Source organism: Triturus cristatus, chromosome 12 (assembly GCF_964204655.1).
Source record: "Triturus cristatus chromosome 12, aTriCri1.1, whole genome shotgun sequence".
NCBI lineage: Eukaryota > Metazoa > Chordata > Amphibia > Caudata > Salamandridae > Triturus > Triturus cristatus.
This window is the reverse complement of record NC_140595.1, coordinates 743861281-743885395: the sequence shown is the minus strand read 5'-3', so window position 1 is coordinate 743885395 and position 24115 is coordinate 743861281. Positions and strand designations below refer to the sequence as shown.

At 44.5% G+C, this 24115-nt stretch overlaps 1 protein-coding gene across 2 annotated transcripts in view; it reads right to left on the bottom strand.

Moving 5' to 3' along the window:
• Nucleotides 1-23045, bottom strand: part of KCNAB3 (potassium voltage-gated channel subfamily A regulatory beta subunit 3) — a 379854-nt gene extending 356809 nt beyond the window's left edge. Inside the window, exon 1 of one of the 2 annotated variants that reach the window (XM_085636869.1) lies at nucleotides 22487-23045. In XM_085636869.1, the coding sequence (XP_085492995.1) occupies nucleotides 22487-22782 (296 nt within the window). In that variant the 5' untranslated portion in view covers nucleotides 22783-23045. The remainder of the gene's footprint in view (nucleotides 1-22486) is intronic. The other variant, XM_085636867.1, reaches the window with a different exon arrangement.
• Between the last annotated feature and the right edge of the window lie 1070 nt (nucleotides 23046-24115).

Here is a 24115-nt window from a genome sequence, read left to right as displayed (position 1 = left end):
CCCATGACCGATGAAACCCGAGCCCCAATTGATTGCTCCCAGACTTGTCCCAACGTCCTCCTCTGCAGGCCTGTGTCTAGGTGGCTCCCTTTCTTTCCTCCGGCGTAAGGCGCAAAGCTACCAACCTGGCCAGATCCTCTGCACCCGGATTCCCGAGGGCAGGTAATGAGTAACTGCTAGGGGTACTTTAGACCTTAGCCCCTATGACTGTAAGTCTCTAAGGAGACCACCAGAAACCGACCGTAAATAACTGTTTGCAACATAATCCTTTTCCCCCATAGGGAAGCTTTGCAGCATAGATGTGCATGAAAGTAAACTGTTTACTTACCTGTGAGATTCAATATTAAAAAAATTATTTACTTGATAGCAAAGTTCTCGGTATCAAAATTTATATAAAATTACAAATTAATTTTCTAAATTGGTCTTGGATTTACTTTTGAGTGTCTGTCTCATTTATTGCCTCTGTGAGTACAACAAATGTTTAGCACTGCCCTCTGATAAACCTACACTGCTTGCCCACTCTAACACAAAATAGAACATTTAGTGTTATCATTTTTTCCTAAGTAAACAAATAAGGGTTGCCTGGACTCTTTACACAGTGAATCTCTTTTTGGTCCCCTATATAAATAGCCAGCTTCAGACAGTGGCTAATCACCCTTGAGGGTATCCAGCAGCTGAGTTCTTGTTGGGATCAGGAAAAGAACTGAAGGAAAAAACAAGGAGACAGCGATGAAAATGAGGGGAAAGCAAGGAGAGAGAGCACTCAAAAACTGGAGGAAAAAGCAAGGAGAAAGCAGTGAGAAAGAGGGAAAAGAAGGAGAAGGCATTAAAAAAACAGGGGGAAAGAAAGGAGAAAGCAGTGAAAATGCAGGTAAAGCAAAGAGAAGGCACTCAAAAATGGGAAATAAGGCAAGGAGAGAGCAGTGATAATGAGGGAAAAACAAGGAGAAGGCAGCAAAAATTAGAGAAAAGCAAGGAGAAAACACTCAAAAAACGGTGAAAAACAAAGAAGACAGTAGCAAGAGCAATGCAGCAGCACGGGGAGACCTGGGCCTGGGACCTGCTCAATGGGGTCGCACTGCGGCCTCCATAAGGTAGGTCCTTAGAGGATGCAAGGGCACTAGGAGTCGGTGGGCGAGGCTATGCGGGAGGTGGGAAAAACAGGCAGCAGACTGGTGCGGCAAGGAGAGAGGAACTGGGAGAAAAGCAATAAAAATGAGGAAAAAGAAAAAAAAAGGCACTAAAAAATAGGGGGGAAGGAAGAAGAAAGAGAGCGAAAAAAGGGAAACTCAAGGAGAAGGCACTCAAAAAAGAGAGGAAAAACAAAGAGAAAGCAGTGAAAATGAGGGAAAAGCAAGTAAAAGGCACTCCAAAAACGAGGAAAAACGCAAGGTGAGAGCAGTGAAAATGGGGATAAAGCAAGAATAAGACTGGAGCAAGAGAGCTGGACCTGGGACCTGCTCATTGGGGTTGCACTGTGGCCTCCAAAGTAGGTCTTGGGAGGAGGGAGGGGTGCTGGTAGGTGGTGGGTGGAGCTAGACGGGAAGTGGGAAAAATGGCCACACGTGGGAGCGGCAATCAGGGAGAAACAGGGAGAAAGCAATGAAAATGAGGAAATAGCTAGGAGATGGCAATCAAAAAACAGGGGAAAAAGGATGGAGAAAGCAGTGAAAATGAGGGAAAAGCAAGGAGAAAGCATCAAAAAATGAGGGAAAAAGCAAGGAGAAAGCAGGGAAAACGAGGATAAAGCACAGAAAATGCACTCAAAAAACGTGGGAAAAAAGACAGGAGAAGGCAGTGAAAACGGGGGGAAATCAAGGAGATGACACAGAAAATGAGGTAAATGGCAAGGAGAAAGCAGGGAAAACAGGGAAAAAATAAGTAGAAGGAATGAGTAAGAGTGATGCAACAGTACAGGGAAAGCTGGGCCTGAGAATGACTGCATGCATGAATTAATCATTGTGATTTATAGAGCTCAAAAGCGATCCCGAAAGGTGTCCCAGCACTACCAGTAAAAGGGGAAGGCTACCCCAAAATGACTAGAAGATTATATTGTGGGGAAACAACCATTTTTTTTAGTTATTTTGTAAACAGGGCTTCGCTGTTTATAGAACGTAGATTGGTGAGAAGATCACCGTTCCTTGCCTTTGCAGCTATAAAAACAAATGACCTGCCACCCTTCCTTTGGCGTTTGCACCTTGGAATCTGGAACAATTTGGAACTGGAAGAGCATAGATTCATGGTTGCAGAGTAATGCTTGAACCTGGCAGTGAGAAAACATGCGCCACAACAGGAGCTTTCACACAATATGAAGAATGCAGGAGATGAAACATAAACAACCTCTGAAGTCTGATCTTCACCCATACCCCAGCAAAAATATCCCTTGCTGTGCTCTAAAGCCAAACTTGGAGGGGTGGGGAGTAAAACTGCCCGGGGAGGGCGGTATTTGAAGGGGGAAAGCAGCACACAAGGGAAAGCGCTAGAATATACATGAACAGGGCCGGACTGGGAACGAAAACCGGCCCTGACAAAGTGCTCTGCAGGTCCCCCCGGGGGTTGGGGATGCAGCCGAGCTCTTTGCCAGGGCCGGTTTTCAGCCGATTTTGTTACAGGGCCGATTTTGCAAAACCGGCCCCCACCCATGCGGCGCACCGGGGGATTGCCCGGTGCCCACTACGGCCAGTCCGGCCCTGCACATGAACTCTCATGGAGTACTGAATGAAAAGAAAAGAGTAGTCATAAATGTGAGCAGTGGAAGGATACAAGTCAGTCAATCAAAAGGATCCTAATGAGGTAATGATCCGGGAAGGGACAAACACAAGAAGAGGAAGGTAAGCCATTGAATAAGAAGCAAGCATATGCAAGTGACAATTAAAACCAACCAATGGTAAGCAATAGGAGGGCTTTGAGCCCACTGTGAGTGCACAATTGGCCTTTTACAACCAATCAGCTTGCGCTGCTAGCAGGTGAGACATAAAAGGGCTACAAACGTTGTCCCTTCAAAGTTAAAAGCCACAAAATGTGTCACCCGCAGCTCTCAGAGGTTTCACAGATGTTGATAATTCAATGTGACCTTGGCACATTCGGATCCATGTATTCTTTTAGTATTTTCATATTAGTATTTTCATCATAGTCGCTGTAGGCAGTATTAAGGGGTAATCTCCTGAAACATGTTTCACAGTCAATACTGATTACCAGAGGAGCTTAAATGTGCCTAATCATGGTAAAGACAGCAAGAAAGGGGGGTATTGCTAGAAGAAGAGTGGCTGGGCTGATCATACAGGAGCTATCTGTACTTCATGGCACTGAGAATGCCTTCGATGCTCCCTTCCTGAGTCGCCCAGCGGGGAGCTGGCGACACAGTTTCTGCAGCTGCCATGCCAGGTGCCTTGCGCTTCACACAGATTCCATCCACCCACTGTGGTGACCCCTTCCTCTGAGGGCTTCCAAACACATCACTGCAGTGTGCCTTGTAAGGGTACATGTTTGCTGTGTGCGCGCCCTCTGCACCGCTGCACACCGATTGAACCACCAATGAGTCCAAAAAACAGGAGAAACACAGCCCCTGCTAAGCAGCTGAGTTAGGGGACATCTGACCCACCTTCTTCCGGAGCCTTCAACTAAAATCAACTCCATGTGATGTTAGGGAAGTGGCAGCGGCACACGCCAAACTCCCCTCTTGCATCCTGAGGAGGGGTTGTGGCTGGCAAGAGGCTGCCTGGGGCCACTGTCCACCTCAATCTTATGCAACCCAATGTGATGCTCATTAGAAGGCCCAGTACTATTTTTGGCTCTTCTGTGAGGTGCCAAGGCAGGTCTGGAAGCGGGAACTTGCAGGTATTCTGCCATCTTTGCAAATTTAGGTATTTTTCCCTCAATAAGATAAACAAGGATAGCATTTTAAGCCCATTTCCAGACTGCAATGACATCATGAAGATCAAAGATCAGGGATGACCTTCCATCCTAGAGGAGAAAAAATACTTGGTACAAAAAAATCAGGAACAAACAGCTGTCAGAAACAAAAAAATGAAAAAGAAGACAGGTGTTATGGATTCTGTTTGATGCTGAAGCTCTTCTCTTCAGGGTGCCGCTAACAATGACCACTGATTAGAATTAGAAAGTTTAAGCTTGGTTTACCATCCATGAATAGAGTGCTGATAAAACAATGGGCAGTAACTATAGTGACTCTGGCAAAGGTAAAGTTTAAGATCTGCAGATATGTTAGGGGGCTGTCATTCGGATAATAAGATCCATACTTCACAGTGCCCCATTGCATATTCTCGATTTATCATGGTTCCCTGTGAAATATGGATTGTATACTACTACATTTTGTGTAATAAAAGCACCCAAATTTCGTATATGCACACGCCTACAAAAAAACAAATATAATCTAATTTTTTTTTTTAAAATCATCTAAAATAGTTTATTGACAAATTAATGAAAAAGAGTCATTAAGATATGCCAGCCCGTGCAGGAAAGAGCAGGTAAAAGCAGTGGGGCGGGGTGAGGAGGATTCGACAGACGACGCTGAGGGAAAAATAATGATTTATTTAATTTTCCCTCTGTGCCATCTGTTGAATAAGCCCCCACCACCCCTCCTCACCGCTTTTACGTGCTTGGGCCGCTCCTGCAATATTATTCACTCTGGGATTAATAATCTTAAATTAATGTTAGATTGATTAATGCCAATTGTGTACTCACTTGGAAGTCATTCTGGAGGGTAAATAGGTCTAGTGCCAGGTTCAGTTCATGTCCTACACCTGTGTCACAACTGAGATCTATGCCGGCAAGTCACAGAGGTTGCGTCCAGATTTTGTTGACTGAGAATTGGATCCATTTGAGGTACAAGGGAAGTTTCTGTAAGATCCTAATGTAGATCCCTGAGGCACATTGATGAGAAGCTCTAATGATGTGCTGGTGGAATGCTGTAGACTAGACATCTTTACAGCTCTTGAGTAAGAATCTGATTGGCTCCAAACACAAGCCTTGAATTTCACCATCCAGGAGAGAATTTCTGGAAGTTTTGATGGATCTCCGTTTGGACACTTTAGAGGTTGTGTAAGAGCGGAACCAGATTCTGGATTGACCATGCATGCTACAGGTCCTAGAGCATTCTTGGCATGTGATATGTTCAACTTCGGTCCACAAAAGCTAAAACTATACCACGATATTGACGAGGGATACCTTTACATACAATGAATAAACATGGGAATCCTTTACATACTCGTCTGTCAATTTACGTAGTAATGTGGATAACTATTGATAACTTCTGTTATTTATAATATGATCACTAACGACATTCCACTCTCTCACAATCTACTACTTCACCACCATCTACTGAACGTCTACTATGACAATACAAAACATAGTATAGCCCAGCAAACACAGACAGAACTACCTCTTTTGTTTTTAATCCGATCTTCAGCCAAGCTTTCCTCGCCGAAAACTCCATTCTGCATTTAGCCTCCTATACAGCAGTTTATTTTGCTGTCATTCCCTCACTATTCAACATCTACCTACTGTCAGAATGAGTTCACTCCATTAGATCCACCTCTAAAATGGTACATCCCATCCTAATGTTATCTCATCCTAGGAACTCTCCTCAGCACCATCCTAGGGGCAGATTGCACCACACCTGGGCTCACATCACCAAAGACCATGGCTACAATGTCATCTTGTGTACCACTCAAGTACTATAAATTGTGCATGATACAATTGCCATTTCAGAAATACCCACCATGCATTCATACCAGACACTAATTTTAAATCTAATCCATCCCTTTGACCTTCACGGAGACCTGGCTGAATAACAAGCCAAAGATGGCCTTCGATATCCTCGTCTTCAGGGTATTCTATCATCACCTCTGGTGGAGGGAGGAACTAACTGAACATCTGTGTGGTCACTCATAATGAGGCTCTTATAGGCAGTTTCTCATTGTAAAGAGAAAACTGTTTCTCTACCTTTATGATGCCAAGCGCAATGACACCCATGAATCGATAAAGCAGCATTATACAAACAAACAAAACAAATAACAACATTAATTTGCTATTGTGGAAATCTGGTAAGGACCCTGTCCTTAAGGATCAATGTTGCCCATCGCTAAGGAAGTCAATTGAGTGCTCCGGGCTTCTAATGTCTGTGTAGAAGCTTGAAGCTCCAACATTCCAATGTTGTCCTTCACAGCTGTTGCTGTGAACAAAGGCCTCACGGAGCCCGAGGGGATTTAAACCCCCTCGGCTCCGTGAGGCCTTTGTTTTATTGGTTAGAATATTCTGCCCTGTAGTGGCGAAATTTTGTAATAGCCTTATAGCCGTCCGTACCAGGGCTATACTGGCATTAAAGTCCTGCTCCCATGTTAAAAGCCCATGACAAAGGCTCGGGCCTTTAATGCTGGAGTGGGCCTTTAATGGCTGGTGTAGCCCGCTATGGCGAGCTACAAGGCTATAATGGAGAGTCTCTTGGAAGATGCTGGGAAAGAACCATTATTCCATGGGGATGATTCGTTCTGCAGGAAATAGCTAATGAATGGTGACTTTGGAACAGTATGAACCAATGTTTGGAGGCTTAGGTCTTCATTAATGGCTTTCCATTTCAGTGTACTAATTAATATTTAGCGGGTGCGATAATTATCACCTATCACAAGTTTTTGGGGAATAACATACAGATTTTGATACTTACCGCACCACAAGCTGCATGTTCTGGTAAATGCTGGGCATTTTTGTCTTATAAATATTGCACGATGTGACCTACAAAAACTCATCATTCCGAAAGAAGTTTCCACGCATGTCGGAATTCATTGGCCCGCTCTTGTTGAGGTCAATACTGTGAAAGTAGAAACTAACAAAGGACCTCAGCACAACCTTGTGAGTATCTGACGTCTTGTCAGCCTTCTCATTATAGTCAGACTTCTTATGCTAGGCGTCGGCCAAACCTAGGTAATGCTGTCAGAGTCAGCAGATCTCAGCCAGCTTAGCTAATGTCTATATGGGCAGAAGCCTGCAAGGTGGGCAGAAATGCGTCAGTGTTAAATACCTTTAGAGGGAAAGGAAACCCATCACTACCACAAGAGATGGGGGTGGTCATATTCGTGTCGGAGGCAAGAGTTCTGTTGTGGCAGTACATTGAGGACACCACATGAGGAGCCAACTTTTGATGGCAAAGGACTCTTGCCACATTCTGTTATGGGTACATATAAGTTGACACATTTAAACAACACGTATTGGTAAATCCAGGAGGTCTGACCTTGACAGGCTGGTGGGAAAATTCATTGTTTTGTTTTACTTTTTATTGCTGGTATATGTCACAAAAAAATAAAAAAAAGAGTATACATTCTGCTTCCTAAAATGGCAGCTGCGTGTTTCCAATAAAAAAATGAAATTGAATAATAACTATCAAATATAATTTTAATGGAGGAGGGTCAGGTGTTTCCCAGCTGGCAGGTGTACTTAAAACAGATCATCTCTTTTTAGTTTTAATATAGTTCACAGGAAATATGATTCTTATTGGAACAAAGAAAAGATGCAACTGTTATTTTTAGACAACATAGGGAAAACACACAACGACGACCAAAAAAAAAGACACAAAAAAGCATTGGCAAAGCAAATTACTGACCCAAAAGCCCAGACTCCAAAGTGCACTTCTTTTCAGGTGTATGTGTCCATGTGGAAGAGCAAAATGCTGTCACTCACAGTGAAAGAGGGCCAGTGGCAAAAGTGGACTGACCCACTGCCCCATGCGGTACGGTTTGATAGGTGGAAGCAAAATTTGATTGACAGTTGAACCAAGCAATCGATAAAGAGGGCTGACTCTATGTATGGATCTATATATAAATATCGGGGTTTTTTTATATATTAGTTGTTTGGATTACATGTGGTTGGCATGACAGTTGAAGCTGTTTTTAGGCCAGACCTAAAAAAGGGGTCAAAGCTCCTCATCAAAGATTGCTTTTAAAAAAAAAATAGAAAGTGCGTTAAGATCATACGAGAGGATAAGCATTAAAAAGGAAGAAAGGGTAAACTAAATATTAGGTGAGAGGACTTTTGAGGTGGGCGTCTATACCGAAATTGGCAGTGGCGTGACATACATGAAATATAAACCTAGATTACGGTGAGAAGATCTCATTCCACCCCACTATTAAAGGAGATGGTTAACTAAACTTAACTCTACCTCTATGAACCTAAAAACATTTATATATCACCAGGGTGAATGAATATTGAGCAAGAAATAGGATTACCTACATACATTTATCTTCACTTATCTGTTCAATATTTTGGGCACATTATAGTTTTGAAGCACAGCATTTAAATGCAGCGTTTTGGTAGAATAACCACAAGCCTGCCTTTGGCTGTTGTGAAGTGCATTGACTTCAGCTGTTCTGCAGCCATGTTAAATTTGTAAAGTACTTGTTTTAATGCGACCTGTTTTCCTTAAAGAAAAATTGTCTGTATTTAAGAAAAAAGTATGTACTTTTTTTAAAGTGTGTTTCAGAGTTGGGATTGATGCCTAGAACTATTGCCCACTCACAAATTTTTTTGCATTTACCAACTCCTTTGAGGCGTCTGCAACCTATCAATGGTTTGTGACCTAAATTGTGGTTGCAAACAACTGTTCTCCCGAATCAAAATTTGAAAGCTCTAAACTCCACTTCCAAATTGCAATACGGTATGCACTTCTAAATCCATTTTGCAAATTGTTAAACACTTACCGAATCGCAAAATAGTTTTAGTACTTTTAAAAAAGCCATTTGGTTGTCTTAAACTCTGTGATTTAGAAAATCACAGGTTTAGAGACTGCTGAATTGCTTAGTACACATAGCCCTTAGTTACCCAATGTTAGAAATGGGATTCCTGGTTGTCTGAGGTATGCACCTAAGCCAGGCAGTAACCACCACTCTAGTCAGGGTAAGCTAGATACAAACTAAAAAATAACCTGTACTCACCCTCTGGTAGCTTGGCAGAGAGTAGTCAGGCTTATCTAAAGAGGCAATGTGTAAAGTATTTGTGCAACCCACACACAGTGACATAATGAATACACCGCAAAAAGACCTCACACAGGTTTAGAAAAATAGATTATAATATTCTGAACAAAACAAGATGAAAATGACAAAAATCCAATGTGTGGAAGTTGAGATATTGAATTTTAAAAGAATAAATGCATTAAAGAGCTTAGAAGTAAGAAGCGCTAAAAAAGTTACTTTAGGTCATGCTGAACTGAGACAAAATCAAAGTTTGGGCTGACTGCGATGGAGCGCTGGCCGGCTACAGGACCCACGCAGGCCCTGGTGAAAAAAGTACCTTTCCTGGTAGCAAACAGCTAGATGCGTCGATGTCGAGGCTCGCAGTTGCAGGAAGCGACGATCTTCTCCATGCAGTGAAGGCGATGCGTCAGTTCCAAAGATGGGTGCCGGAGTCTAGAGGAATTGAGCGATATGCCGGACTCTGCCATGCAGTCGAGGGGTTGCATCAATCTCACCAAGCTGCAACGGCAGTGAAACGCTGTCTGATGCATCGATCTCTGGAAGCAAAGAGCTGGTTCCAAGATCAGAGAACCAGTAGGTATACCCAAAAGTGACTTTGAATTGGGGGTGACTTCAAAGCAGCTCTATGAATTGTACAAGTATCCCTTTCAACCCAGTCCAGTCTGCCAGGCTATCTTTTTGGGGGTGGGCTCATCAGGCATATGTGTGGTGACAGGACACTGCTTATTCAAGTGAAGTGTTAGCCCCTCCCTTCCATCCTGCCCAGGCAAGGCCATCAGAATGCTGATGTATTTAGATGGCTACTCATACACACATATTCTTCCTTTGGTGTGGCTGTCTGGAGGGAATGCACAAAGTGTAGCTGTCACCCAACCTAGACGTGTACTGACAACAGGCTGCAAAGCACACCGAGTTATAAGCACAGAGAAATGTCCACTTTCTAAAAGTAGCATTTCTAAAACAGTAATCTCAAGTCCAACTTCACCAGTAAGGAGGATGTGTCATTACCATTCCAAGCATATATGCAGTTGATGGGGGTATCTTTGAAGTTATTCCTCAGTTCACGGGTAAGGTGGGGTGACTTTAGCCACAGGGGTGAGTGTCCATCGAAGGCCTCTTTGAGACACTAGAAGGCCAGCTGTGGCTGGGCTACCGATCTCCATGTACAGATGGGTCCAGCGGTTTCCTTTGGTGGAGGCCGGTGTCCGTCATTGGCGACCAATCTGGACTCAGATGACACTCCCAGGGCCAGCAGACTTAGGTGGAACTTTTCACCATCAACAATTGGTCTCCTAGGTTGCCTGGCAGCAGTCATGTGTGATTCAAAGAATGTGGCTACTGACTTGCCAGAATGAGCGACTTCAGCTTTTACACCCTTGGAGATATCTCGAAGTACCCATTTTAGTAGCCCCATTCAGAAGTTAGCAAGACTGAGAGGTCAGCTTGTAGCTCTGTATCAGCCAATGGGGTTACCAACCTTTCCACAGCATAAAAAAAAACTATTTGGAAATGTTGCTGTTAGACCTATTAAAGTATGTGTCCTACTTAATAATATACAGCTTCCTGCCTTAGGGCTCACGAGGCCTTCCTTTGAGGAGACGTACATTTATTGTTGAGGGAGGTGGGAGCTTTTCCATTGGTTTAAATGGGGAGACATACATTCATTGTTAAGGGAGGTGGGAGCTTTGCCATTGGTTTAAATGGGGAGACATAGATTTATTGTTAAGGGAGGTGGGAGCTTTGCCATTGGTTTAAATGGGGAGACATACATTCATTGTTAAGGGAGGTGGGAGCTTTGCCATTGGTTTAAATGGGGAGACATACATTCATTGTTAAGGGAGGTGGGAGCTTTGCCATTGGTTTAAATGGGGAGACATACATTCATTGTTAAAGGAGGTGGGAGCTTTGACATTGGTTTAAATGGGGAGACATACATTCATTGTTAAGGGAGGTGGGAGCTTTGCCATTGGTTTAAATGGGGAGACATACATTCATTGTTAAGGGAGGTCGGAGCTTTGCCATTGGTTTAAATGGGGAGACATGCATTCATTGTTAAGGGAGGTGGGAGCTTTGCCATTGGCTTAAATGGGGAGACATACATTCATTGTTAAGGGAGGTGAGAGCTTTGCCATTGGTTTAAATGGGGAGACATACATTCATTGTTAAGGGAGGTGAGAGCTTTGCCATTGGTTTAAATGGGGAGACATACATTCATTGTTAAGGGAGGTGGGAGCTTTGCCATTGGCTTAAATGGGGAGACATACATTCATTGTTAAGGGAGGTGGGAGCTTTGCCATTGGTTTAAATGGGGAGACATACATTCATTGTTAAGGGAGGTGAGAGCTTTGCCATTGGTTTAAATGGGGAGACATACATTCATTGTTAAGGGAGGTGGGAGCTTTGCCATTGGCTTAAATGGGGAGACATACATTCATTGTTAAGGGAAGTGGGAGCTTTGCCATTGGTTTAAATGGGGAGACATACATTCATTGTTAAGGGAGGTGGGAGCTTTGCCATTGGTTTAAATGGCAAAGTCAAACTAGCAGTTTTAAAACTGCTCTTCCAGGCTGCAGTGGGCAGGCTGGGGACCGTGTAGTACGTTGCCACACACAGGGTGGCACAATCAGTGCTGCAGCCCTGGGAGGACACTCTAACTTACATGGCCTGGGTACCCATGGTAGCAAATGCTAGGGACTTATAAGGAAGTCATCTATGCCAACTGAGGGTAGCCAGTTCAATATACATTTCGTGATAGGTTAGAACATGTGCACTGAGTTCGTTAGTAGGACTCAGTGTAATCTCAGAGTCGAAAAACCAGCTAGAAGTCCAAATGGGGCAAAAAGTGAAGGGGAAACCCAGAAAAAGCATGTTTCCTCACAGTGCATCATATTGCATGCTTGCCCTTTTTAAATGATTGATACAATAGACAATAGATTAAGGAATTTATTTGTGTCCATTTACTGACCTTAGAAGGATGGATTGAATGTCTTATTGGCCTTACCGGGATTTGTACTTGGACCTGCAGATCTCATGTGGTATCCATGGGTAGGTTTCAAATAACTGAGGCATCTTCTTGAGCCCCCGCCTCACCCACAGCCCAATTTTTATCAGCAAAGTCAATTTGTGCATAATACAAAAGACCTCTGGAGGTGACGTACTGAATGTCCGTCCCCGCCCTATATACAATGTAACCATTTGATCTGAAATAAACAGTCTCCAAAGCTCTGCAAAGTGGCTGAAGGCGACATGTCGGCACACTGCAGAATAAACAAACACAAGACAGGGTGCAGAGTAAGTCATGTTGGCTGCGCAGGTCAGATGCTGACTGACACTAAGCATCACTGATGTGTCTGGCATAGGGGCCTGGAGCTCCTCGCACCGCCACAATATGTCAGCCGCAGCTGCCTCTCCAGAATGAGGGACACCATTGCCTTAGGGGTGTCTACAACTTCTGCGCCCGCCATATGGTCTCATGTAATAGGAAGCAGCACGCGTAGTGCTGTTTATTCTATCGGGCCTCGTTGACAGTGTGTTGGATGCTCTGTCCAGCAAACTCATGGCTTCCTGCTGCATTTAGAGTCAGGGGAAGTACCAGGTACACTGCCGGCAGAGACCATTGGCTGATGGCCTGTCCATCAAAGGGCTGTAGGTCAAGGTACATCAGAAAACGTCTGCCCTATGTTTACAATACAGGACTGGCAGAATAGGTCAGATGGTCCTGAACAAGAGACAATAAAATTGACTTCCAACATTTGGGAAAAGTCTCCCTACCTGTCAGAGCAATTTTTATTTTGGTTTTTCAATAACAAGCTCTTTCTTTGGGTATTTTGAATTAAAAATCAAAACAATTCACCATGTGGGTGCAATATATATGGCAACTGCTCAGCAAAGCTTAAGTGGCTTCAGAGAAGATGTGGTGGCTCTGCTACAGGCCCAGAGATGCTGTCCTGCCTGGTGGGAACTGATAATCTAGTCAAAGCTTCCACTGGCGGGCCCAGGCTGTCTGCCACACTCTATAGTAGCCCCTCTGCCTTTTGTATCCATAAATTCCTGGTAAGAAGATATAGAAGCTGAATAGGTACAGCACAGAAGGCAGCAAGCAAAGTCACATGCAAACAGAGCATGTGCAAAGGCAACACAAGATTCCATTACCCAAAAGCCACTGCAGCAGTGCAGTGTTTCCCACACCAGTGCAAGCATGAGCAGAGGCAACAGCAGAACTCCAAGCAGGCTTCACAATACTCAGAGCACACCTCAAACACATGTGCAGCTGTGCAAGTGTATCCCTTGCACTAGCTGTTTCTTCCTTCTTGGTAATGCACTCCCTATTTTGAGGCAAAATTAAGGAGGTTTGAGGATATTTTAAGATTTTCTATCACCCTGTCTTGAGCAATTTCCAGGCTTTAACATGAAAATTAGAGGAATAGTGATAAAACTCGCAATTGTCTAACTAAATCTCCTGCTTTCCTCATTTCAGAAGTTGACTACTGTGACGACAGCACTGCAAGCTTCCCTCACGCACAGAACAGACATGACCAACAGAGCTGCAGTGCTAGCTTCCCTTTCACACAGCATGTATGTCCCACACAATTCCAGTGCAAGTTTCCTTTGCATCTAGAACAGATATGTTCCCTATAGCTGCAGTGTACGTTTCTCTCACACACAAACCCAATATGGCCCCTACAGCTGCAGTGTAAGCTTCCTTCACACAGAACGTATGTCCTAAACAATACAAGCTTCCTTCACACATAGAACAGGTATGTTCCCTATAGCTGCAGTGTACGTTTCTCTCACACACAAAACCAATATGGTTCCTACAGCTGCAGTGCAAGCTTCCTTCAAACAGAACGTATGTCCCACACAATACCAGTGCAAGCTTCCTTCACACATAGAACAGGTATGTTCCCTATAGCTGCAGTGTACGTTTCTCTCACACACAAACCCAATATGGCCCCTACAGCTGCAGTGCAAGCTTCCTTCACACAGAACGTATGTCCCACACAATACCAGTGCAAGCTTCCTTCACACATAGAACAGGTATGTTCCCTATAGCTGCAGTGTACGTTTCTCTCACACACAAAACCAATATGGTTCCTACAGCTGCAGTGCAAGCTTCCTTCACACAGAACGTATGTCCCACACAATACCAGTGCAAGCTTCCTTCACACATAGAACAGGTATGTTCCCTATAGCTGCATTGTACGTTTCTCTCACACACAAACCCAATATGGCCCCTACAGCTGCAGTGCAAGCTTCCTTCACACAGAACGTATGTCCCACACAATACCAGTGCAAGCTTCCTTCACACATAGAACAGGTATGTTCCCTATAGCTGCAGTGTATGTTTCTCTCACACACAAACCCAATATGGTTCCTACAGCTGCAGTACAAGCTTCCATCACACAGAGATAGACAACAACACTCAGATAGTCTCTGACACAAAGAACAGGGAAATCACAAGCGACTGGGATGCAGTTTGTGGATATAGTTCATGCAGTAGCAGTCTAAGCTTTCCTCACACAGACAAGGAGGCAGGATGGGGAGCAACAGTGCAAACATCCTACACACATAGGACACGCACAGCATGGGTGCCTGCAGTAGAGGTTCTCTCACATAAACAGAGCAGGCATGTCACTGGCAGTAGTGGTGCAGGGTACAGGCACATACCCCAAGAATATGCAGAGCGGAAGAAACAGGGGTTACAGCTTACTCGCTCGTGTATAGAACTGGAACAGCTCAGGTCGTAGCAGTGCTGCAACCCCTCACACACAGAAAGAAGGCTCTTCGAAGGCAAAAGGGGAACAGGAGACCCCGACTCACGGAGACCAAGTATAACAGACGCAGCAGCAGTTCAAGCTTCTCTAACATACAGAACAAGTACAGTGGGAATAACAAATAGTTAAATTCGCCATTACACACAGAATATGTACAGCACGGGTAGCAAACAGGGGAAGCTTCCATCACACACAAAACAATTAGAATACAAACAGGTTCAATAGGAGTAGCAAGCACTTCAGTATTTCATTACACAAAGAACAAATGCAATATGACTAGCAGGTCAAGCTTCCCCCACACAGAACAGGTAGACTACAAACAGGTACAGTACAAGTAGCAAGCACTAAAGTGTTCTGTTACACAAAGAACTGATGCAGAACAAGTACAAGTAGAATGCACTGCAGTGTTCCATTACACAAAGAATGAATGCAGTATGAGTAGCAGGGCAAGCTAGCAGGGCAAGCTTCCCTCACACAAAACAGGTAGAATACAAACAGGCACAGTACGAGTAGCAAGCACTAAAGTGTTCCTCTACACATAGAACGGGTGCAGTATGAGTAGCAGGGCACGCTTCCCTCGGACACAGAACAGGTAGACTACAAACAGGTACAGTACAAGTGGCAAGCACTAAAGTGTTCCTCTACACAAAGAACGGATGCAGTATGAGTAGCAGGGCACGCTTCTCTCAGACACAGAACAGGTAGACTACCAACAGGTACAGTATGACTGATTCAGAACAAGTACAAGTAGAATGCACTGCAGTGTTCCATTACACAAAGAATGAATGCAGTATGAGTAGCAGGGCAAGCTTCCCTCACACAAAACAGGTAGAATACCAACAGGTACAGTACGAGTAGTAAGTACTGCAGTGTTCCTCTACACAAAGAACGGATGCAGTATGAGTAGCGTGGCACGCTTCCCTCACACAAAACAGGTAGAAACCAAACAGGTACAGTATGACTAGCAAGTACTGCAGTGTTCCTCTACACAAAGAACAGATGCAGGACGAGTAGTGTGGCACGCTTCCCTCACACAAAACAGGTAGAATACAAACAGGCACAGTACGAGTAGCAAGCACTGCAGTATTCCATTACACAAAGAACAGATGCAGTACGAGTAGCGTGGCACGCTTCCCTCACACAAAACAGGTAGAATACAGACAGGCACAGTACGAGTAGCAAGCACTGCAGTATTCCATTACACAAAGAACAGATGCAGTATGAGTAGCAGGGCAAGCTTCCCTCATGCACATAACAGGTAGACTACAAACAGGTACAGTATGACTAGCAAGCACTGCAGTGTTCCATTACCCAAAGAACAGATGCAGTATGAGTAGCAGGGCACACTTCCCTCATGCACAGAGCAGGCAGACTACAAACAGGTACAGTTCGAGTAGCAAGTACTGCAGTGTTCCATTACACAAAGAACGGAGACAGTATGACTAGCATAGCAATCTTCCCTCATGCATATAACAGGTAGACTACAAACAGGTACAGTATGACTAGCAAGCACTACAGTGTTCCACTACACAAAGAACAGATGCAGTATGAGTAGCATGGCAAGCTTCCCTCATGCACATAACAGGTAGAATACAAACAGGCACAGAACGAGTAGCAAGCACTGCAGTGTTCCACTACACAAAGAACAGATGCAGTACGAGTAGCGTGGCACGCTTCCCTCACACAAAACAGGTAGAATATAAACAGGCACAGAACGAGTAGCAAGCACTGCAGTGTTCCATTACACAAAGAACAGAAGCAGTACGAATACTAGTAGCAGTGCAAGCTTCCCTCACACACAGTACAGGTAGACTACACACATGTACAGCCCGAGTAGCAAGCACTGCAATGTTCCATTGCAAGCCTCCCAGAGATGGAGAACTGGTGTAGTACTTATAGCAGGACGAGCTTGCCTTAAACAAAGACCATCACAATTACTGGGAAACTTTCTTCATCGAAATCATAAAACGTCATGCCTTCCCGTGCCGTTTTTGCACATGTGCACATGGCCCACCAGGCAGCAGAGACCTCCGCCCGGATAAATAAGACAGCATAACGCTCGTCTGCCCTGCACGCCAAGTGTTAGCCTTTATTATCATTAATGATAATCGGCGCGGGGTTTGGAAGCAGGCTTACTTCCGGCTCTAAGCGGTTTGGGAGCGGATTTAGGCGCGTGGATCACTTAGAGGGGATTGCGCCGGGCCATCTTGCAAATGTTGTGATTCTGTGATTTGCGGGCCGGGGAGGGGAAAGCAGCAGGGTCAACCTTCATCAGATCGCCTCTCGAGCGGAAAAGATTGCATGTTTGGCTGACGTTTCCGACAGAAGAGCCGGAAGGAGGCGAAGCAGCTGTCCCTGCCTATTATGGATATCAGGGAAGGAAAGATGGCGCCCGCGGCCAAAACTCAGTGCTGCGGCGCGAGGGAGCGGACAGGAGGGGTGGAACTGTCCATATCTGACTCGCAGCTGTGGCATGGGCTGGGCCTGCAGCAGGCAGAGGAGAGGGAGGGTTGGACTTGCCTTTCCAAGAGTCAGGCAGTTTCAAAGGACCAGTTTGAGGGTCCTTTTGTCTTTGGTTCCATGGGCTTTGACAGGTCCAAAAAATGATTCAGCTCCATTGCTTAAGTTTTAGGAAGTGGTTGCAGTTGGGACCCACCGGCACTCATTTTTTGGGGACTGGCACTTCCCTCAACAGACTTTGATTCAGAGGAAATCACAAAAGGCGGAAAGAAGGAGGAAGTGAAAGACGAAAAAACTGTGGCAGAAGGAAAGAGCATGGGCAAAAAAGAACCCGCAAGAGTGAAATAAAGGGGCAGGAAGTGTCTGGCGGTGGATTAATAAAGCATGAGATGGAACCAAGACTATGTGCTCTTGGTTTTTGGCATCCGACCTTCGACCGAGCCCATCTCGAGCAAACTTTGGGCTCCAGCACTTCGTCTTATACAAGTTCAGCACTGGACAGCACACATCGGCCCTTTCAGATGGTCCATCTCGAAGAGGCTGCCTGGAAGGCCAGCTCACCGCCGGCAGAGACAGACCAAGCTATCCCACTGACGGCATAACAATGTTAGCAGAAATAACCCGTCCAAATAACTCTTAAAGCCAAAAGTCATGTTGGCCAAGGCCGAGCTCTGTGTGAACGCCTACAACAACGATAGTCATGTACCGTACTTTGTTACTGAGTACACCAGATACCATCTCCAAAGCAAACCCATATCCGCCACCTTTGATTCCATCATATTTATAAGGAAAAGTGGAGTGACCCATGTTTTGGCTGTTACTCAGACACTGATATTTCTGAAGTGCCCCAATCAATAATTGTGTGAGTTCTTGTGTGTTTTCCAGTCTGGACTATCGCCACTCTCTTGAAGTTGAAGGTCTAAGTGGCTGGTATTTCAACAGATGTCAACAGAATATGTCACTAGAACTTGCTGCCACTAAAATACCATATGCTAGCTACATACATGTGCTCAGGCTGAGAAAACCCACATGAGAATACCATTTAGGCTTCAAAATACCCCCTCATGATGTACATAGGACTTCATCTGAGTTTACAAAATCCCACATTCATAAAGGACATGAGAGTCAGTTTGAGGCTGCAACTCTCCACATACATGATGTACGCAAGACTCCATCTGAGGGTACAACTACCAATACTTAATGTTGTGCAGCAAATGAGATTTCAAATTACAACACCCTACGCTCATGATGTGAACAAGACACCGTACGAGGTTACTGTTCCCCCTTCTGAGGCCACAGTATGCACACTTACAAACTACACGATACTCCGTCTGAGGCTGCAACATCCCACACTCATGACATACATGAGACTCCATCTAAATTACATTAACCCTCACTGATGAAGTATACAATACTGTGTTCAAGACTACAACAGTTCACACTTATTATTCATGTGTGGCTGCATCTGAGGTTACAACACCCTACACTCAGAATGTACAGTGATTACATCGGAGAATGCAATGTCCCTCGTTCATGAGTTTCACAAGACTACAGCTGACGTTAACCCACACATTCGGATGTACACAAAACTCCATCTGAAGTTACAACACCCCACACTCATGATGTCCTTGAGACTCTATATGAGGCTATCACTCTCTACACTCATGATGTACACAAGATTTCACAAACTACAATACCCTACATTCATGATGTAACAAAAATTACCTCCGAGGCTACAACACGCCACACTCATGATTAAGGCTCACAGTTTTATGGTATTTATTTTTTTGACATTTCCGTCTGTATTTATCCATATTTATTTTGTGCTAATTTTTTCTGTATTTATCTATTTTTATTTTGCGTTTTCTGTATAAATGAAACTGCAATGGGTATTTTTCCACATTTAATTGACTGATAAATTGACTGGCATTTGAATGTCCAAAAGTATTCAGCAGTATACCGTGCAATTGCGTTATCTGAAAACACTCTCATTGTAGAATATAAGAAATAACTGTAGATCTGTACTTAATTAAGCTTATTTAGGAAATCAGTTGTCTTTTTTCATCTCCCCTACCTCTCAATCTGTACACCTACTGACCTGACACTCAAATTGACAGTAGAAAAAATCATTCAAAGAAGGCCTATTTTCCGTATTTTTCTGTAGTTAAAAATAAATACAGGCAGGAAAATAAATGTTTTTCTGTCTGTATTTATCTGTAAAAATCTGTAAAAACTGAAAACTGGGAGCCCTCCTCGTGATGTCAAGGAGATTCCACAAGACACTCCAAGATCAGACAAACCCACACTCATGAATTATACAAGACTATGTCTGAGCCTACAACACTCTTCACTCATGATTCATGTGCGACTCGATCAAGACCACTACAACTCATACTCTACGATGTACACAGCACTCTAGCTGAGGCTACAACATCCAACATTCATGGTGTACACAAGACTCAGACTGAGGTTCCTACATTACACCCTCATGATTTACCAAAGATTCCATCTGAAACTACACCACCCCATGCTCAAGATGTACATGGGACCCATTGCAAGGTTATGACACGCATGATGTACACAGACTCCATCTGAGGCTACCACACACAACACTCATGATGTCAACAAGACTCCATGTGAGACAATAACACTCTGCACTCATTAAGCACACAATACACCAACTAAGGTTACAACACCCCACAATAATGATGTACATAACACCATATCTGAGGTTGGAAGAGCACCGACTCAACCCTCATGATGTATACAATCCTTCACCTAGGGATAGAACAGTACACACTCACAAGACCTTATCTGAGGTTACAGAAACCCTCCCTCATAGAGTACCAGAGACTGTAGCAGAGGTTACACCATCCACCCCCATGATGTTAACGGGACTCTTTCTGAGTAAAATGTTCATGTGTTAAACAGCAGACTTGATCTGGGGATACAAAACCTCTTCATTCTACCCAAAACCCTATCTCTGCTTCAGAGGCAGCCGGCATAGGTAAAGGCGGTGAGGCGGGCGGTGTAGGACGGGGAGAGTCGACAGACAACGGAATAATTGAATAAATAAGTAATACCTATTCTGTCATCTGTCGGCTTGCCATCCCTCCCCCCCCCCTCCCCCTGCCGCGCCCTGCACCGCCTAACCTGTGCCGGCGGCCACTGCTCCGCTTACACCAATCCACACTCATGGTGTACACAAGGCTCTTTCTGAGGTTATACCAACCCGCACTCATGATGTGCTCAAGACTCTATCTGAGGTTACACCAATCCACACTTATGATATAAACAAGAATATATCTCTAGTTACAGCACACCACATTCCTGATGTCTACAAGACTCCACCTGAAGTTACATTACACCACACTCATGATGTACAGAAAACTCCATCTCAGTTTACACCAACCCACACTCATGATGTCTTCAAGACTCCATGTTTACCTGTGCCGGCCGCCACTGCCCCGCTTACACCAATCCACACTCATGGTGTACACAAGGCTCTTTCTGAGGTTACACCAACCCGCACTCATGATGTCTTCAAGACTCCATGTGAGGATACAAATCCCCTCAATCAGTGTATACCTGAGACTCCATCTAAGGTTACACCAACCCACACTTATGATGTGCACAAGACTGCATCTGAATTTACAGCACACCACACTCATGTCTGCAAGACTCCTTGTGAGTCGACAACACCACACAAGACCCCATTTGCGGTTACAATACCCTACACTTATAATGTGCACAAGACTCCATCTGAGGTCACAACACCCAACAGTAATGATGTACACAAGACCCCAACTGAAGTTGCAAGAGCTCAGGGGCTACAAGACAGTACCCGAGACTACAGCAGCACTCAGCCCTCTTGATGTACACAATACTCCACCTAGGGATAGAACGGTACACACTCATGAGACGTCATCTGAGGTTACAACACCCAACCCTCATGAAACACAAGAGACTCCTTCAGAGGTGGCAACACCCACTCATGTGATGTTAATGGGACTCCTTTAGAATCAAAGGCCCTCGTGATACACTCCAGGATTGATCTGAAGCTACACAACTTCACACTCATGATGTACACAAGACTCCACCTGAGGCTCCAAATCCCCGCAATCCCGAGAATCCATCTGAGGTTACACAACCACACAATTACGTTGCACACAAAACTTCATCAGAATCTACAACACCCACCCTCATGATGTGTAAAGAACTGTCTCTGGGGCTACAACAATCAACCCTCATTGACTAAACATGTCTTTGACTCAGAACAGAACACCACACATGCATTGTGTATACAAACTTCCATATGAAGTAACAGCCCCAAAACTCATGAAGTACAAGAGCCTCCATATGAGGATACAATACCCCACACTCACGAAGTACACAAGAGTACGCGTGTGGTATACCACCCCCCTTCCTAATGTACCCGAGACTCCATCTGAGGCCATGACACCCTGCACTCATAATGTACAAAAGACTATATCTGAGGACAGAAAACCACACATTTATGACTCCACCTTAGGGTACAAGTACAACCTTTGTGAGGTACGTGAGACTCCCTCTGACGCTACCTTTTGTCACAGTGATGCCCATGACCATGTTGTAAACATCACACTCTTTTGTATCAAGTTCTTCATACAGTGGGAAGCATGAAGTCTGTAAATGCTACAATATTTGTATCATATGTAGGGCTGAGCCCACCAACACATTAACAGTGAAGCTCATTCTGGTTTCCAGAATGATCAACAAATATGAAAATGATCTCCATTCTTTTTCATACAGATTCACTATAGATATCATGAAAAAGTGACTGGATTTGTCTCTTCATGGATCAGTGCATACAGCCCTGCTCATGTGCTCAGAAGTAGCAGGCAGGCGTTTGTTGTAAACATGGCAGTAGTTGTACAGTGTAGGCAAACACATAGAGCCCAGAAGGAGTACTTCATCCAGGGACTCCCTGTTTCAGGACACGCTATTGCTCAGGACTTACACTGTTATGACATATGCTTTTATAGTGTCTTACTACTATATTACCATGGGACTGTCTGAAGAACATGCTTCTAGGTAAAACATACAGTCGGGTGAAACAGACATCAGTATTGCTGACAGTAGCGCTGGAACAGAATCCATCACATGTAAAGCAGACCACACAGACATTTCAGCCACTCCATAATAGGGGAAATATTTTTATGTCCCTAAAGCCAGTTGCCTTGGTTTCCAAGTTGTATCTTATTCCTCCCAGAATGGTGGGCCCCAGATGCTCACCTGTACACCATGCCAGTCTGCTCTGCCACGGTCTCCTCGAAGGACAGGCCAGCCTGCTGCAGGTATATCTCCAATTTGCGGCGGTCCATCAACCTCCGTGCCGCACTGAAGAGGTTGCCGGTCCCAATACCGCCATTCTCCTCACGCCTCTCTGCATTCAGTTGCTGGCTCTTGCGCTTCACCTCCAGCCGTCCTCCTCCTCCTCTTGGCTTTTTGGACGAGGTCAGACCATAGAGCTCCTCAACACTGTACTTCCCCGCTCGGCTCGATGACCCGCGGGATGAACCGGCGAACATGGCACCAAAAAACGAAAAACAAGGACAGTCGGATTGGGAAAGAAATATGTGCACAGAACACAGCAATCTAGCAATACATTTCAATGTATATAAAACAGGAGAGGAGAGTCCAAGCACCTGTGAAGAGTGACCAGATAGGGCGGGAAGGTTCTCTTGGTCCCCAATATGGCACTGGATGTGTCTTCTTCTGACCTCTTCTTTGGAGCTGAGTCTTGCTAACTCCTTCTGTTTACAATATTGCAATGTCTTTGAGTTTGTTGGGTTCCTGGTGCTTCCTGACACTGGTCCTGTTTCTTCTTTGACACGCTATCCGAAAGTGTCTGATGTCTTATTTTAGTGTGCCAAACTAGATATGTAAAAACTACCAATGCGTTGTATGGTAAAGTCCATTGCGTTGTTTGAGAGTGTCCAAATGTGTTGCCCGGGAGAGGTCAAAAAGTTATCCTCAGCTGATCAAAGCTCTGTGCCCATAAACTGATGTGTTACCCTGGAATTACCAAAATGTCTTCCTGGAGTGGTCAATGCATCGGTGATCCAGATCAAACAATACCTTTTCCTTAACCGACTAACACATCTTCCTGGTGTGGTCTAGAGACAATACATATCAAAGAATGAAGAATCCTGGAGTGACCAGTAGGTTTCCTGGGACTGGTCCAGCATGCTCCCAGATGACACACTATGTTGTCCTTCAACAACCACTTCTTTTCAGGGGACCATCCCAGACAGTCCAATGGCGTATCCAAGGAAAACCAATACGTCTTCTTGGACTTGTCAAGGAGCTAACCAGGGTCAACTGATTACTTGATTTCTTGTTCTTGATCAATCAGTATGCCTTCTTAGACATCTTGAGACATCATACCAGATCAATCAGACATTTGTCATAGACTGATAACTTCTTAAACTTGTCGAGGTTCAAAGTGTCAAAACAGATATACCTTTCCAATGTCCTTGAGCAATAAATTTCTGAACTTGCAAAGGCGTTGTCAATGATCAAATGATTTATCAGCCTCGAGTGTTCAAAGCATTGTCAAAGGTCAAATGACTTGTTGTGCTTGGGCAGCCACTGCTTGGAATTATCGAGGCGCTGATCCAGATGAAATGATGTTCTTTCCTTGAATGATCAGTTATTGGATCTGTCCAGGGTTGGTTTGAGATCCAATGGTTTGCTGTAGCTGAGCGACCACTTCTCGGACTTGTCAGGTCGCCATTCCAAATAGATCGATCACTTGTTCTGAAAAATCAATACACCTTTTAGAGCAGTCAAGGCGTTGTCCCAGATCAACCAATTTACTGACCTTGAGCAACCACGTCTTGGACTTGTCGATGCATCATC